Here is a 15,675-nt window from a genome sequence, read left to right as displayed (position 1 = left end):
AAAGGGGAAAATTACAACCAAATTGTTCCCTGAAATATAGCTAAATTCGTGTGATCATTAGAATGGATGAATTGAATTCTGACTTCTGAACAAGTGGGTAGTACCCTATACTGTCACGTGGACAATTCAGACAGATACTGTAACAACGATTGAACCACCATCCTCCTCTGTAAGCAACTGCGCAGTTTCCGGAATACAAATCATTGTCTCTATCGTATGTTGTGAATGGCATCCCATCCATAGTTCCGTCAGTCCCAACGCTACTGGCATTTGTAATAGAATCTCCTACAAATTTGCAAATCATTAATAATGATTTAAATATTTTTACTAAGTTTTATATAGTTCTACTAACAAATATCGGATATCAGTTATTAAGGTCTTCCGTTTCAAACGGAAGACCTTCTACTGATTCTGTTGGTAAAGATTATTATGTTCCCCAAACGGAGTTTGGGAACATATTGTTTTTACTCTGTTTCTTATTATGTTCCCCAAACGAAGTTGGGGAACATATTGTTTTTACTCTGTTTCTTATTAAGGTCTTCCGACTTCCTTCGGAAGACCTTATTGTTATTCGTCTGTTTTTTATTATTATTATTATTATTCTTTTTTTCATAGTTAGAGCGATATCTCAGCTGTGCGTGGATGGATTTAAAAGATTTTCACAGGGATGATGCATCATGAGAATATCTCCAGACGTGTTTTTTATTTTTTCGAAATTCACTTTTGTTCGCGATTTTTGGGGATTTTTGTTTTTTTTAAAAGGCATTTTGTCCAGCATTTTTCTCGAGAACGGCTAAAGATATGAAAGTGAAACTCACTGAGGTGATAGAACATCGAACTCCATTATGGGCAACGACCTTTATTTTTCGTCGTCTGCACTTCCGGTCGTAAACGGAAGTGAATTCAAAAAGTCTCATTTTTCAACTTTTTTGTTTTTCAATATTTTTCTTTTTGATTTACAGGGTTTATAGTGTGTCTTATGAGAATTCTAAATATGTATTCAGAATCTTGATGCGTGCATTTATTGAAAAGATATGATCGAACCAAACTTTGTCCCACTGTCGGGGGTTCGAATCCCGCCGTGGGCGTTCCCAAATTTTTTCTTTGTTTCTATCATTTTTCAATTGTAAATGACTTTTCTCACTTTTTATAACATGTATGAAATATTTTGCCGATTTTTGAAAGCTATATTTAAAGATATTTTGAGGTTTTTCTGTAATAATCATGATATATGTTGAGAGACTGCTGTAAATGAATGTAAAGGGAAAAATACATTCTGAAACCTATTTCATGGGATGACGCAGCATAGATATCTAACGAAAAGTCGGTCGGAAGACCGCTTGTTGCTTTAGCAACAAGAACGCATCTAGTTAAGGTCTTCCGTTTCCAACGGAAGACCTTATTGTTTTCGTTCGGTTTCTTTTTCCCTATTATTATTATTATTATTATTATTATTTTTTTTCTTACCGATTTTTGTGCAAGCGAGTTCTCGGAAACGGCTTGGTCGATTTTCACGAAACTTTCAGATCTGATATATATTGGTCTGAACCTTATTGGAAATTTTTTATAAGTACGTCGTCACTTCCGGTCGTGAGATATGGACGATTTACTGATTTTAAGAGGGTCAGCTTGTCCGGGCAATCACTAAAAAACGAATGAAGATATTGACTTGAGATTTTCAGTGAAGGTAGAGGAAGGATTGCTAAATTGCTTTTTTGAGTCTATATCTTTCCAACGCAAAAGGCGTTTGAGCTCGCCTGAGTTCATTATAATTATAATATTTCTGACCATCAAATTTTGTGCACGTGATTTCTCGAAGACTACTGCATGGATTTTTATGAAATTTGCAGGAACAATGTGTTGCTATCTGCAGTTACTATATCCTGGAGATTTTTTGGAAATTCCTTTCTGGTGCCAAGTTACGGACAATTATCTGATTTTAAATTGACATTTTGTTCGTGGATAATCTATAGAACGGTTAAAGATATCACTGTGGAACTTTCAGGAATTATAGATCGTGATAAGAACTATCGAAGACGCGATCTTTTGTACGTCGTCTCTACTTCCTGTCGTAACGGCATGCAAAGAAAAAAGTCAAATTTTTAAACTTTTTTGTTTTTCAATATTTTCAAATCATATTAGTATGGTTGATAGAAACATTTCTCATTAGGCTGAATATATAATTTGTTTGTAAATTGATGAATTTGAACTCGAGATATTAACATTCAAAAGTCTGAAGCGTGATCTTAATGGCGGCGGTCTCTGTCAATTCCGACATTTCGCAATAGGGGTTTACAGAGGCAGCCGAGCGTTTGCTTGAACGAAAGTTACATAAGGAACAATGAAATGTGAAGGGATACTTGGATTGTCACGTCGTAGGTTCGTTGCAATTCGGTGTCAAACTACATTTATTATCCAAGGTCTACTTACAAGTCTTCTTTCATTGGTTTTGGTTGTTTCTCAAAGTAGAAATAGAAAAGAATTAATGTCCAAACGAAGTACAATATCTATATCTTTTGTTTTGCATAACGGTAACACATAGCTTAAATCATAGTTAAAATTAATAGTTTTTCAAGAATGTAGTAGGTAAAAAACGTGACCACTGTTTTCCCATGCACACTTGTGTCATATTAAATCAATAGAAAGGACAACTGTTACAATAAGAAAATATTTTATTCTTAAAGATAACAATTTTTCAAAGACCGTTTAATTGACCTATATAAACATTTTATTTTCTCAATGCAAGTTTTTGAAGATAATAGAATCTTATTTCTTGACCCTCGTAGGGCGATCGAGGCATTTTTGTCGGTGAAACATACCACCTTTTTCATGAAAGTGTAAGTAATCGGCATAGTCAACTTTCGTGATTGAAAATTGAAAAATTACCAATTAATAGCTTTTTCGCTGCTTTAGTGTTATTTGCCTATATACGATATGTTTCATGTGTGTGTTATACTTTCCACACCTCAAAATTTAGGCGATAAGAACGCTCTTTTGTTATTTGATTGAAGCTATCTCACCTATTTAAATGAACATTCCAAGAGAAATTCACTAAGATTTACTCGTTGCGTTTGGCGCGAAATTATGAATAGTGACCCTTCTTTCATAATTCCAAGACAGATTAACTGTTGCAGAATTATATGTACATATAAGTGAAGTAAGAGTAGTTGTTCAATAGCGTAATCGATAAGCGTATTGGATTTTCACGCTAGTGACCCGTTTCAATTTCAAATGTGTCCAAAATATGTTTAATCCATTTTCAGCTCGATTTTATGGGTTATTTTTCGGAATCGGACGGAAGACCTACTCGTTGCTCGCAACGAGATCGTTTCTAGTTATTATTATTTTTCTTCTTCTTCTTCTTCTTCTTCCTGGGTACTTTTTTGTCCGGGAATGATCTCGTAAAGTATACATCCGACTAAGGTGAAATGTTTTTAGGGTCAGTAGACATGTTATGTAGATTTGCGGAACGAAGGTCATTTTGCGAGCACCTGCTTGCAAGAGCGTGCACGTGCAACATGTGAAATGACTGATTTAATTGATATAGGCGTAACTTTTAAAATTTTTGATGAAATGCTTTGAAACCTATAATATAAGGATATATTAGAAGCATAGACAATATGACATGGTCAAAATAGCAAAATCTCACGCGCATGCACGTGCGCTTTGCTCTGATTGGCTGAAACTAAAGTCTCAATATCTTTCTTGTTTTTTGACGAAATCCTTTGAAATTTTGAAAATTGCCATGTATTATGATATCCTACAACATGATATGTAGCAATTATCATGAAAACACGTGTATGCACGTGCGCTGCAATCTGATTGGCTTAAACTTTAAATAGCTATAACTCCCTTGATTTTCAACCAAACAGGATGGGAATTGGAACATAGATAGATATACTGGACTACTACAAGAAAATATGGTCACCATGCACATGTATACACGTGCATGTACGTGCGCTGCAATCTGATTGGCTGAAACTTTAAACAGCTATAACTCCCTTGGTTTTCAACCAAACGAGGTGAGATTTAGAACATAGATAGATGTAACGGACATCTACAAGAAAATATGGTCACCATGCTCATGTATGCACGTGCGTGCATGTGAAATGAGCAAAATCAAAAAAACACTTGAATGAGCGTATCTTTTTAATACTTTTGGAATAAATACTTTAATATTTAGATATTTAGTATATTAAAATATATAGATTGTGTAGACAAGATGATATGGCCATGACGTCATACATGCATTCACATGCGCACGCGTGCAATGCTAAAATTTGAATGAACTTTGTACACTTCTGGGTAAACGTTGTTAAAGTCTCAAATGCATCGAGTTTGTCCTATTTAACGAAGCTTACTGGGAATATGGCACCAAAAGAGAGTTGGGGAGCGTTTGGGGAACATCTGTAACGGTCCCCGTTACAATTAGCACTAGTTATTATTATTAGGGTCTTCCGTCTTCAGCGGAAGACCCTTCTATTATTCTTATGTTTCTTTTTCACTTTTCTTATTATTATTATTATTCTTTTTTTCTGCACAAATTTTGTGCAGAAGATTTCTCAGAGATGGTTGGATGGATTTGCTTCAAATTTTCAGAGATGTTGTAGGATAATCTGAAGTTTATACCGGCTGAAGGATGTTGTGAAAATCACTTCCGGTCTAGAGTTATCGCCCTTTTATCAAAATTCAGAGGACCTCCTTGTCCGTTCATTTTCTCGAAAACGGCTTGAGCTAGAGCGCTGAAATTTTCAGTGATGATAGAGGACATGTCCCCATGTTACTGGGAGTTTGGATAGTTTCCGGAAGTATCTAGTATGGAAGCTCGGTAGGGGTCAAAATTTAGGACACGAATCACGAGTGATTTTTGGAGACATTTTGCATCATATCTTTTAAAGTATAAATATTTTGTAAGAACATACTGAACATCATTTGTGCAGAACAACGAGATCTTTCAAATGATATCAAGAAAAAAATGCTGACTCATCACATTAGGGGCAGAAAGGGGCCAAAAGTCTTTAATCGATAACTCTTTATCAGTTAATATTTTGTAATATAATACTGAAGCAAAAATGTTTATCTCAACAATCTACAGCTATATATTATAATTTTTATGACGTATGGTACATAATTAGGGGCCACAAGGGGCCAGAAGGCTAAATCTTTGACACTTTATATCTCAAGAGTGAGAAATATTTTGATAAGTAATATTGAACAAAAGATGTTCAAAATGATGTTTTGAACAATATGCAACCTTTCATTTTTCGCTAAACGTCCCCATTAGGGAGTTGAAGGGTTGGCCCCTAAATATTTCTTTTGCGAATAACTCGAAAACGAAAAAGAATCTCTGAATAGTTGTTGAACAAAAAGTGCTCAAAATCCTAAGAGCTTTAAGATGAAATCCAGAAAAAGGGGCTGGACACACAAATTAGGGGCCAAGAGGGGCTAAAAGTCTTTTTTCGATAACTCTTTAACAGTCAATAATTTGTAATACATTACTGAAGTAAAAATGTTTATCTCAACAATCTACAACTGTATATTATGATTTTTGTGTCGTATATTACATAATTAGGGGCCACAAGGGGCCAGAAGGCAAAATCTTTGACGCTTTGTATCTCAAAAGTGAGAAATATTTTGATAAGTAATATTGAACAAAAGATGTTCAAAATGATGTTCTGAACAACATGCAACCTTTCATTTTTCGCTAAACGTCCCCATTAGGGAGTTGAAGGGTTGGCCCCTAAATATTTCTTTTGCGAATAACTCGAAAACGAAAAAGAATCTCTGAATAGTTGTTGAACAAAAAGTGCTCAAAATCCTAAGAGCTTTAAGATGAAATCCAGAAAAAGGGGCTATACACACAAATTAGGGGCCAAGAGGGGCTAAAAGTCTTTTTTCGATAACTCTTTAACAGTCAATAATTTGTAATACATTACTGAAGTAAAAATGTTTATCTCAACAATCTACAACAGTATATAATGATTTTAAAGTCGTACATTACATAATTAGGGGCCACAAGGGGCCAGAAGGCTAAATCTTTGACGCTTTGTATCTCAAAAGTGAGAAATATTTTGATAAGTAATATTGAACAAAAGATGTTCAAAATGATGTTCTGAACAATATGCAACCTTTCATTTTTCGCTAAACGTCCCCATTAAGGAGTTGAAGGGCTGTTCCCTAAATATTTCTTTTGCGAATAACTCGAAAACGAAAAAGAATCTCTGAATAGTTGTTGAACAAAAAGTGTTCATAATCCTGAGAGCTTTAAAATGTTATGAAGAAAAAAGGGCTGATCCCTAATATTAGGGGCCGTGAGGGGCCAAAAGTCGATTTTAGAAGTCTTTATTGTTCAATGTCTTTTTACAGAATATGGAAAATCATTACTTAAGAATGAGAATCTCAATCAAAATTTGATCTCATCTCATCAAGAATCGAACGGAAGACCCACTCGTTGCTCGCAACGAGATCGTATCTAGTTTTTTTTCTTATTTGTTCTCCGGTACTTTTTTGTCCGCGAGTGTTCTCAGAAACTGTTCACCCAACTGAGCTAAAACCTTTTTAGGGTTAATAGGTGTGTAGTGTAGGTGTGCGGAACGAAGGTCATTTTGCGCGCATACGCCTGCACGTGCGTGCGCGTGAAGTGAGTGAAATGACTGATATACTTAATATGGCTATAACTTTTACATTTTTTGATGAAATGCTTTGAAACTCATTACTTAAGGATATATTAAAAGTGTTAATAATATGACACTGTCAAATTAGCACGAACTCACGCGCATGCACGTGCTCTGATTGGCTGAAACAAAAATCTCAATTTCTCTTTTGTTTTTAGACGAAATGCTTTGAAATTTTAAACTTTGTCATGAATTAACACATCCTACTATATAGTATGGAAAAAATTTCATGAAATCACGCGCATGCACGTGCGCTGCAATCTGACTGGCTGAAACTTTAAGTGGCTATATCTCCTTTGTTTTTTGACGAAATGCTTTGGAATTTAAAACATAGTTTTTCATTAGGATATCCTGCAATATGATATACAAAAAAATTCAACAAATCACGCGCATGCACGTGTGCTGCAACCTGATTGGCTGAAACTTTAAATGGCTATATCTCGTTTGTTTTTTGACGAAATGCTTTGAAATTTAAAACATATTCATACATTGGGATATCCTACAATATGATTAAGAAAAAATTCATGAAATCACGCGCATGCACGTGTGCTGCAATCTGATTGGCCGAAACTTGAAATGGCTATAATTCCCTTGGTTTTCAACCAAACAGGATGGGATTTAGAATAAAGATAGATAAAAGAGCCTCCTACAAGAAGGTATGGTCATCATGCACGTGCATGCCCGTGCGTGCATTTGGAACGAGTGAAATTAAAAATACACTTGAATGAGTGATTTTTAATACTTTTGGACTAAATGGTTTAATATATAGTATATTTAAATATATAGAAAATTGTAGACAAGATGATATGATCATTGCGCACGTGCATTCACATGCGCACGCCTGCAATTTTAAAATTTGAATATAATTGGTATCCCTCTGGGAAAACGTTGTTAAAGGCAAAAATGCACAGATGTTGTCTTATTTAATAAGGCTTAAATGGAATATGGCACCAAAAGGGAGTTGGGGAGCGTTTGGGGAACATCTGTAACGGTTCCCGTTACAATTAGCACTAGTTATTCTTTTTTTTCTTCTACTTCCTAGACGCCAACTTTGAAGCCTCATATCTCACTTATTTCTCAACTGATTTCGCTCAAATTTTCAGAGGTACTAGTAGATACTAAATTCTATCAGAATGCTGTCAAAAATTTCAAAAAGTCACTTGTGGTTTTGAGTTATTTCCCTTTAAACGAAAATTTATAGGCTTTCGTTTCCAGACAAAGGCTCAGAGACGGCTATAGCTGGAGCAGAAATTCTACTGATTTTAGATAATAGAAAGATTGAAGTTGTGCACATCGGTTTTTGTTTTTCGATTTCTTTATTCAAAATGGTGCTATATAGGGGTCAAAAATTAGAACGCCTAAAAGAGCGAAAATTTACACATATTTTGCTTTTTATTTTCTAAACTAAAATATTTTGTTAAAAATATAGAATAAAATTCGTGCAGAATTAAAAGATCTTTCAAATGATATATCGAAAAAAGGGCTGACCCCTAAATCAAGGGATCTAGAGGGGCCAAAAGTTTTTTCCAGATATCTCAAAAAGTATTGAGAATTTGTGATACGTCCAAGAAGCAAAGTAGTTCAAAATGTCAAGCTTCATCTATTGAAATCGTCAAATTGCGTCCGGCGACGTCACTTCCGGTCAAACCGGAAGTCGTCAGAAAATGCATATTTTTGCCGCTCTTGACAAGTTTTTGGGTAACATATGTCACAGGAAGCATTAAACTTAATCTCCCGTCCGTCGACATCACTTCCAGTCAAACCGAAAGTAGCCAAAAATAGCTTTTTTATTTAGGTTTTCATGCAAAATTGAAATGATAAAGGACTGGAGATGACTTAGCTCATTGCTTTCTTTTGTTGACGTCTCTTTTGGTCAAAACAGGACGGAAGACCTATTCGTTGCTTTGCAACAAGCTTTGCTCTTGTTATTATACCTCTACTGATTTTTTCTTACATAAAATTAATTGATTATATCTGAACAATTCCCTAGAAATCGCAGTGAATCGGCTAATCCCTATGCGTTAGTTGTTTTTTTTTTTGGCTAATCCCTCGGTCGAAAGCTAGTCATGCTAATTTGCGGTTATAACTTTTCATTATGAGATCAGAATAATGCAACGCAAAAACGCAATGCTTCGTGACGTATTTCATATAACATAACGCAACAAAATAAGACGTAAACAAAAAACAAAAAAGCAATGATTGCATCAGAATTAGGAAATAACTTTTTTGCAAAATCACCAGTGTTAGATTGACTTGTCCGGTGTGAGACAGCAGTGTGAGACTTTTCTGTCTCACACTGTGTATTACTACGCCGCGCACGATAACGTAAACATTCCGTCTTTATATAAAGAAATTGTAACAAAGTTAAAAAAAAAATTACCAAATATTCTTAAAATGTTGTCATTTAATTTATTAAAATAAACTTATGTTCATTCAAATTATTGATGTATTTTCACTTTTTAAATGGCACTATTTTTAGATCGCGGAATGATTCTTCTAAAATGAATTTGTGCGTTATCGGATAGATAAGTTTTTCTATTCCCCGTTTTTAGCTTTCTAATTAATTTATACGAACTGAAATTCATTTTATTTTTGTTTACACTACGTCTGAATCATTTTTCAGGTACGCTTTTTGCGATGGTGTATTCAGATTTTTAATTAGATTTAATTAGATGGAATTAAATTAAAAGAATATATTTTTAGACTTATGGCGACGTCAATGACATGCCATTATTTTGGATCAAATAATGCGAGAAAAATAATCATTCATTACACTCGTTACATACTCGTGTGGGAAAGTGAAATTCAACCTCGGGGACAAGATTCACTGTCTAAAGCCTCGTCCTAGACCGTAAATCCTGTCCCCTTGGTGGAATTTCACTATCCCACACTCGTAGTAATGAATGATTCTATTAGTCTTCTAATTTGGTATTTGCGACTAATAATGATTAGTGAATCTGTAAATGATTATTTTTTTTAAAGGCGATTTTTACAATTTAAATTTGTATCGGTACAATAAATCAGTTATAGTATATCATTGAGGGAGTTAGCAAGATTCCTTCCCCTCGACCTCGCGCTGCGCCTTGGGAAATAGTCCTGGTCTTGGGAAACTGGAATCTTGCTAACTCCCTCAATGATACACTTAAACTGTATACTGTAAATTAACTATATTCGTAAGTGAGAAATATAAGTGAATTCAATGCGCAGATACATTCTTGCGAATTTACAAATTAAACAAATAATAAGGATTTATATATATTTATAAATGGACAGGAATGAAGAAAAAATCGGATATCAGTTACTGTGAACCATTTTCTGTCTGCAAGTTTAAAACAGTTGTGAATTTAATGCGCCTTCTTTTATTAATAAATAATGAATATGCAGAGATTTTAGTGAGGGTTTAATTTTGGCAGTCTTGGCGAGAATGTTGAGATAGGTAAAATAAAATAAATTCACAATTTTAAATGATGTTATTCTTTTTCATGTGCTATTAAAATTTCGCTTTAACTACTTCTCTATGAGATTAAATACTAATTTTTAAGGACAGATTGCTAAATGTGTGTCTCGCTAATCTTTTCATTCATATGGTACATATCAACGTGAATTATTTTATAGTAATACTCTTTTTCGTAGAATATTTCTTAGTAAGCGATGGAAATCGTCAGGGAATGGAATTTAAAATGACATTTATTTCCTTTTTTTTGCAAATAATAATTGGTTTAGAGTTAAAATGGTCTTTAAAAGTAGTTGTTTGATTACCAGCCGTTCCAGAGGCTTTTCCCAATGTAATGGTGTATTTTTGAAGTTCGGATGCTATTTTCATGTTGTCACATCTTTCATACCACGAACTCCCATTAACGCTTGATACACCAATATGAAATAGCGTTCTGTGTGGTGTTGTCAAACGATGAAGGATCTCATTTCCTTTAGAATAAAAAGAACAATATTTGTATCGTGTATTCATGTAAGTAATGTTCATATATTGCCCATCATATCAAAGGGTTTCTATCCTTCATTAAATCAATTCTGCGTGTTTTATCAATAAAACTTTTAATAAACGAAATATTTTATCAAAAAAATCTGTAGAATCCAGGAGTTACCTAGAAATTTCAAAAAACATAAAATAAACATTGGCAATATTGTCCCATAAAATACCAAAACTGATGATCCATCTGTACATGTATGCAATTCAAGGAACCCTAGTTGGAAAATTCAAATGTTTCTCGGGAAAATCCCTACCATAGTTGAAGTACGTCAAGATAGTTGCAATATAGCAAATCAAATCCACAGCAAAATGATTTTGATGCATACGAAGTGTTGCACTATAAATTACAACAAAATCAAACAATTCAAACAGCAAAATGTTTTTTAATCTGTATAATATGTATTTTACACTAAACACAATCCATATTCAGACGAAATTTCAAATAATTTTCTCAACGTTTTAATCGCTTTTGATTTACAGGTAATATTGACATTCGGAGCTCTCTGGAATATTTGTTCTCAATGCATTGAATTTAAATAATTGCCGGTGTTATTCTCATTACAGTGAAAATACATGCAACAAATTATCTCTTTTAACCAGGTCAGGAAGACAATATAAGTTTAACGAAAGAACATTCTTTCTAAACCTACAAAATCTAATTTTCATTCGTTGGTGTACAACAGTGACAGACTTTATGTTTCATTACGAAAGACAGTTCAAAATACTTTTATGTAAAAAATTAAAAGGTATAATAAATTGAAATCAAAGGTATAACAGAACGTTCGTTGACTTAGTTCTCGAGCAAAATGCGTTTTGTCTCGAATCAAACTGTCTGCCTTCAGACTAACGGCCTCAGGCAGACCGTTTGGTCCTTGGGTTCGACAAAAAGCATGTTGTCCTCGAACACAATTAATGTATAATATAAATAATGGCGAAAACAATTAGTATTAAAAATTTCAGTCAGCAGTTGACTGAAATATAGATTGTACCTGCTGACATTTAGGTCATTGTGTCGACCAAAGAACTTACGAAATTGTGGCTTTAAACGAGACTGCTGATATTCTTGTTTCATCTACTTATTTGTCAATAATTTACCTCAATTTAATTAATTTTGACTTTTGTTTTGATTTGATTGATTTGAATATTTTATATTTATCTTTTTATTTCAATATTTTTGTTTAAAGCAATTATTCAATGCATTTACAGGAACTGAGTTCTAACCTGTGCGTTTACGTATTGCATGGGGTGGGTTTATTAATGTTACTCATGTTTCCTTTGAATTGGTTGAAATATAAGGAAAAATATTGAAATTGTATTGAGTTCATTTACATGTAATACATTGATGAGGACTCAGCGGAGTTAAGGACCAATATGGAAAATAAGATATAAGCACCTTTTTAATATGTATTACTTCTTTTCAAAATTGTAACAAAGTAATCGAATAACTGTAGAAAATGTAATATAGCTATCCGTAATGGATAGGGCTGAGCCGTACACAGTACCCATTATATCTCATGTATCAGCTGTTTGTCACGTGACTTGTATAAAGATAGAATTGTTAAGCTGAATGTAGGAAATGAGGATAATACAAGGGCATACTTTTGTTTTTGAAGATAAAAATTGATACAATTAAAAGATGTTTCTTTCCTCTACTCTCAAAATGCTGAGAGTTAGTCCGTTGTGTTTGGTTGGTGCTGAAAGTTTTGCTGAAAGAGCATACAATAGCATTAAATTTCAATTTCACTTAAATTCTTTTATTGATATAAAATACAAGTTTATGCAGTTTCGAGTTCGAGTTCTGCTATTCTTCTACTTTATGGTTTCAGTATGGCTAACATCGAAAGAAAAAGAAGCGCACCAAGTAGTTTTAATAAGGAAAACTTGTATGAATGTCATGGCTCTGCAAATCAACTTAATCAATTGATCAGCAGTACACCAATCATTCTTAAACTTACCTAACCAGAATTCACCATGTACATCACCAAACCCGTTTTTATATTCCTCCCAATCTCTAGAAAAATTCACAGATAAGGGATGACGCCATTGAAATACCTATGACAGAAAAAATATCATGAAGAAATAACGTCGTATTTCTGAAACTCGTCAATATGTAAAAATGTACGTTTTGAAAGATAAAAGAGGGCAACTGCATGATGCTGTGTATTCCATGAAATTTTATCTGTGTGCAGGTATATACATGTAAGTCAATTTTCTATCTAAACTGAGATACAGCAATAGTGAATTTTTGCTTATCTGAATATGAACAGCAAAGTTGGCGAAAAGGCAAGTTAAGATCTTCTGTACCGTCCATCCTTTTGGGTCCACATCCATGTTACAGAGTACGTCTATGGACTTTCCACTAGATCCCCAGGGATAAATCTGGTATACGCCCGTTATATTATATCCATTATGTAGGATTTCCCAGCAATCGAATGGAAACGAATCTAAAACATATTATTATACCTCATTATAAATATTCGAAGCAACGCGATATCTGATTGGTTCTAAGTTATCACGTGATTGGGCCGTAAAACTTCATATTTCCCGGCCGTCGGCACGCTTTTCATCATATTCCACCTCTTCGGAACACCTAATGTATTTTCTCGCAATATAATTCCCGTTCGTTGACTGAAAACTCACGAGAGAAGTAGACGTCACAATGGCCTGGTTTACGTCAAAAAATTGATGATAATGTGTTAAACAAGGGGTTTTGTAGTTACTTTACGTAAAAAATGAAAGCGAATTTGAGAGCGGTGCAAATTTGAAAGTTTTTATTTATTTCAAAGGTTTTGCTTGTTTCGGTATAATAAACAATTCATTGCATGATAGTGAGGGAAACATGAAGATTTCTTCAACCAAGAAATATCATATTCCCCTCGGGCAGAGCCCTTGGGGAATATCATTTTCTTGGCTGAATAAGTCTTCATATTTCCCTCACTATCATGCAATAAATCTATAATATTAGATCACTGACTTATCGACACAGAGGAATTGAAATGCTATCATGAAAAAAACGCTATTGAAGGAATTTTTTTTTCTTTCTTTACATACTAAAAATGGATGTACCGAGAAGAGGGAGGGATTCTCTTTGCACACGTTCCGAAATAATTTGTCAGTTAACCCATTCCAGTACAAATTGCAGTTGTGATCCCTACATATATACTTAACAATATTAATACCAAATCTAACACACGGTTTGCCTCTGATAATACTGTGGTTACATCATTAATTTTGGAACAGCAACATTCCTGGTTTTAGTTGTTAAGTCTATCCACGAAATTAAAGGTGCAAGTTAAGAGTCTATATTAAGATTTACATTATAATAAAGACATCCAGATTTAGTTATATCGTTAATACATACCCCTCCAACAGTATTCGCATATTTTTTACTTGTCAAGGATATTAAGATACATAATTAAGTTTGAATTAAAGATTAATTGAATTTGAACGGCAACTATATAACTACGATATTAGTTTGTATGGTAACTATATAACTACGGATACTGTAATAGTTTGTACGGTAATTATATGAATACGATAGAAGTTTGTACGCTAACTATAAAACTGCGGTAGTAGTTTATACATGTATAATTACGGAAGTAATTTGTACGGTAACTATATAATTTATAAGTATACATTTGAGTGCTGTCGTAGTTGTTTTTATAGTAGTCGCTGTTGTAGTAGTCGTTGTAGTAGTAGTTGTTTTATTAGTAGTTGCTGTAGACGTTGTTGAAGGAATTGTTGCAGTAGTCGTTGCAAGAGTTTTCGTTCGTGTCGTTGATGGTGAATAATTACCTATATTTTTGTTACAGTGAGATTTACTGGTACATTGATAATCATTTGCAAATTCATAAAGAGCAATCGTCGATAAAATCTTTCCAAAGAAATATGAATTAAAGTCAGCAATAATCATAAGGCATACATTCTAGGTTACATAGATCTGAATTGCAACATCTCAGACAACGTTCAGTTGTTCTCTTTCCGAAAATGTTTGGACTACCACTGTCACAAATCTAAAGGAATGAAATAAATAACATTTACATCAATCATTAAGCTAAATATTTGGGAAATATTCACTACTTTCAACTCTTGTATATGCCTGGAAAGGTTTATATATTTTTACTTATTCACCTCATTTGATTAGCGGATTAGGATTGGGATTTGCATAATAATGAAAAGAAGCTTAGTGTCTTGTTCACTTTTGCCCTGCTCTTAGTCTACTGCAATAGATTTGTATCCTAATATTTCGTAATACACATATATTCTTATTTTGAATTTCAATTGACTTTTGTGACCAACCTGTAAATAGGGGCCTTGTTTTGAAATGTATTAACACTAACAGAGAGTGCTGCTTCATTAACGACCCTCTCAAAATGTTTTTGGACATTGAGAAAAAATACTTTTTAAAGGTGTTAATATTAAGCTTCTTTAATTGATTATTTCTATAAAGTACATGGCATTTACCCCCAGGAAATGTAATCAAACACAACACAATATAAGTGAATAGAGGTCACTGTTGTTTAAATCCATGATGGTTATCCCTATTTCCTTTATTTGAGTATTCTGAAATCTACGAATGGACTTTTAGGAGAAGCAACTACTTCTACAGTTCACGGATTACTTGGACATTTAAACGTGTATAATGTACGGAGATACAGAATTGATAACACATGTACATAAGAAAACCTTTCTAGTGGTCATCATAGATATGGTGTTACGGGCACTGGCAGGTGAAGGCCGGGAATTGAGGGTAGGTTGGTTGTCGTTTTCTTAAGAAATGAACAACAATGTTGAAGAGTTGATAAATGAACTTTTAGTTGGTCACACTACTGGCTTTTAAAACCCCTGTCCGTATGAAAATCCACTGTCTTTCTCTGTATCCTACAGCATTTTCACAGTAATCTACGGTATATCTACAGTATGCTACGGTATGCTAGCTCTGTATATACAGTAAATCTCTGTATGCCACTGTATGTATTCCCAGCATGCCACAGTTACATACAGTAGGCCCCGATA

General features: G+C 33.9%; 1 protein-coding gene across 1 annotated transcript; it reads right to left on the bottom strand.

Moving 5' to 3' along the window:
* Window positions 1-14,666, bottom strand: LOC134241533 (fibrinogen-like protein 1). The gene is made up of 6 exons (XM_062723570.1): window positions 14,582-14,666; window positions 14,296-14,454; window positions 12,964-13,103; window positions 12,615-12,711; window positions 10,434-10,598; window positions 1-285 (listed from the first exon to the last, which is right to left on the bottom strand). Exons 3-6 carry the CDS (start codon window positions 12,988-12,990, stop codon window positions 41-43), a joined length of 534 nt encoding a protein of 177 aa, XP_062579554.1. The 5' UTR covers window positions 12,991-13,103; window positions 14,296-14,454; window positions 14,582-14,666; the 3' UTR covers window positions 1-40.
* Between the last annotated feature and the right edge of the window lie 1,009 nt (window positions 14,667-15,675).

Source organism: Saccostrea cucullata, unplaced genomic scaffold (assembly GCF_032062105.1).
Source record: "Saccostrea cucullata isolate Sc308-1 unplaced genomic scaffold, CSIRO_AGI_Scuc_v1 ctg2989, whole genome shotgun sequence".
Classification (NCBI taxonomy): domain Eukaryota; kingdom Metazoa; phylum Mollusca; class Bivalvia; order Ostreida; family Ostreidae; genus Saccostrea; species Saccostrea cuccullata.
Note: the sequence above shows the minus strand (reverse complement) of the source record. Positions and strands in the feature narration are given on the sequence as shown.

Bases quoted from the DNA above. Each gene is read 5' to 3' on its own strand.
- LOC134241533 (XM_062723570.1), bottom strand. From the start codon at position 12,990: ATGGATGTGGACCCAAAAGGATGGACG. The intron at 12,712-12,963 runs GTACAGAAGATC...TTTCTGTCATAG, and splicing joins TGGACCCAAAAGGATGGACG to GTATTTCAATGGCGTCATCC. The intron at 10,599-12,614 runs GTAAGTTTAAGA...TTTATTCTAAAG, and splicing joins ACATGGTGAATTCTGGTTAG to GAAATGAGATCCTTCATCGT.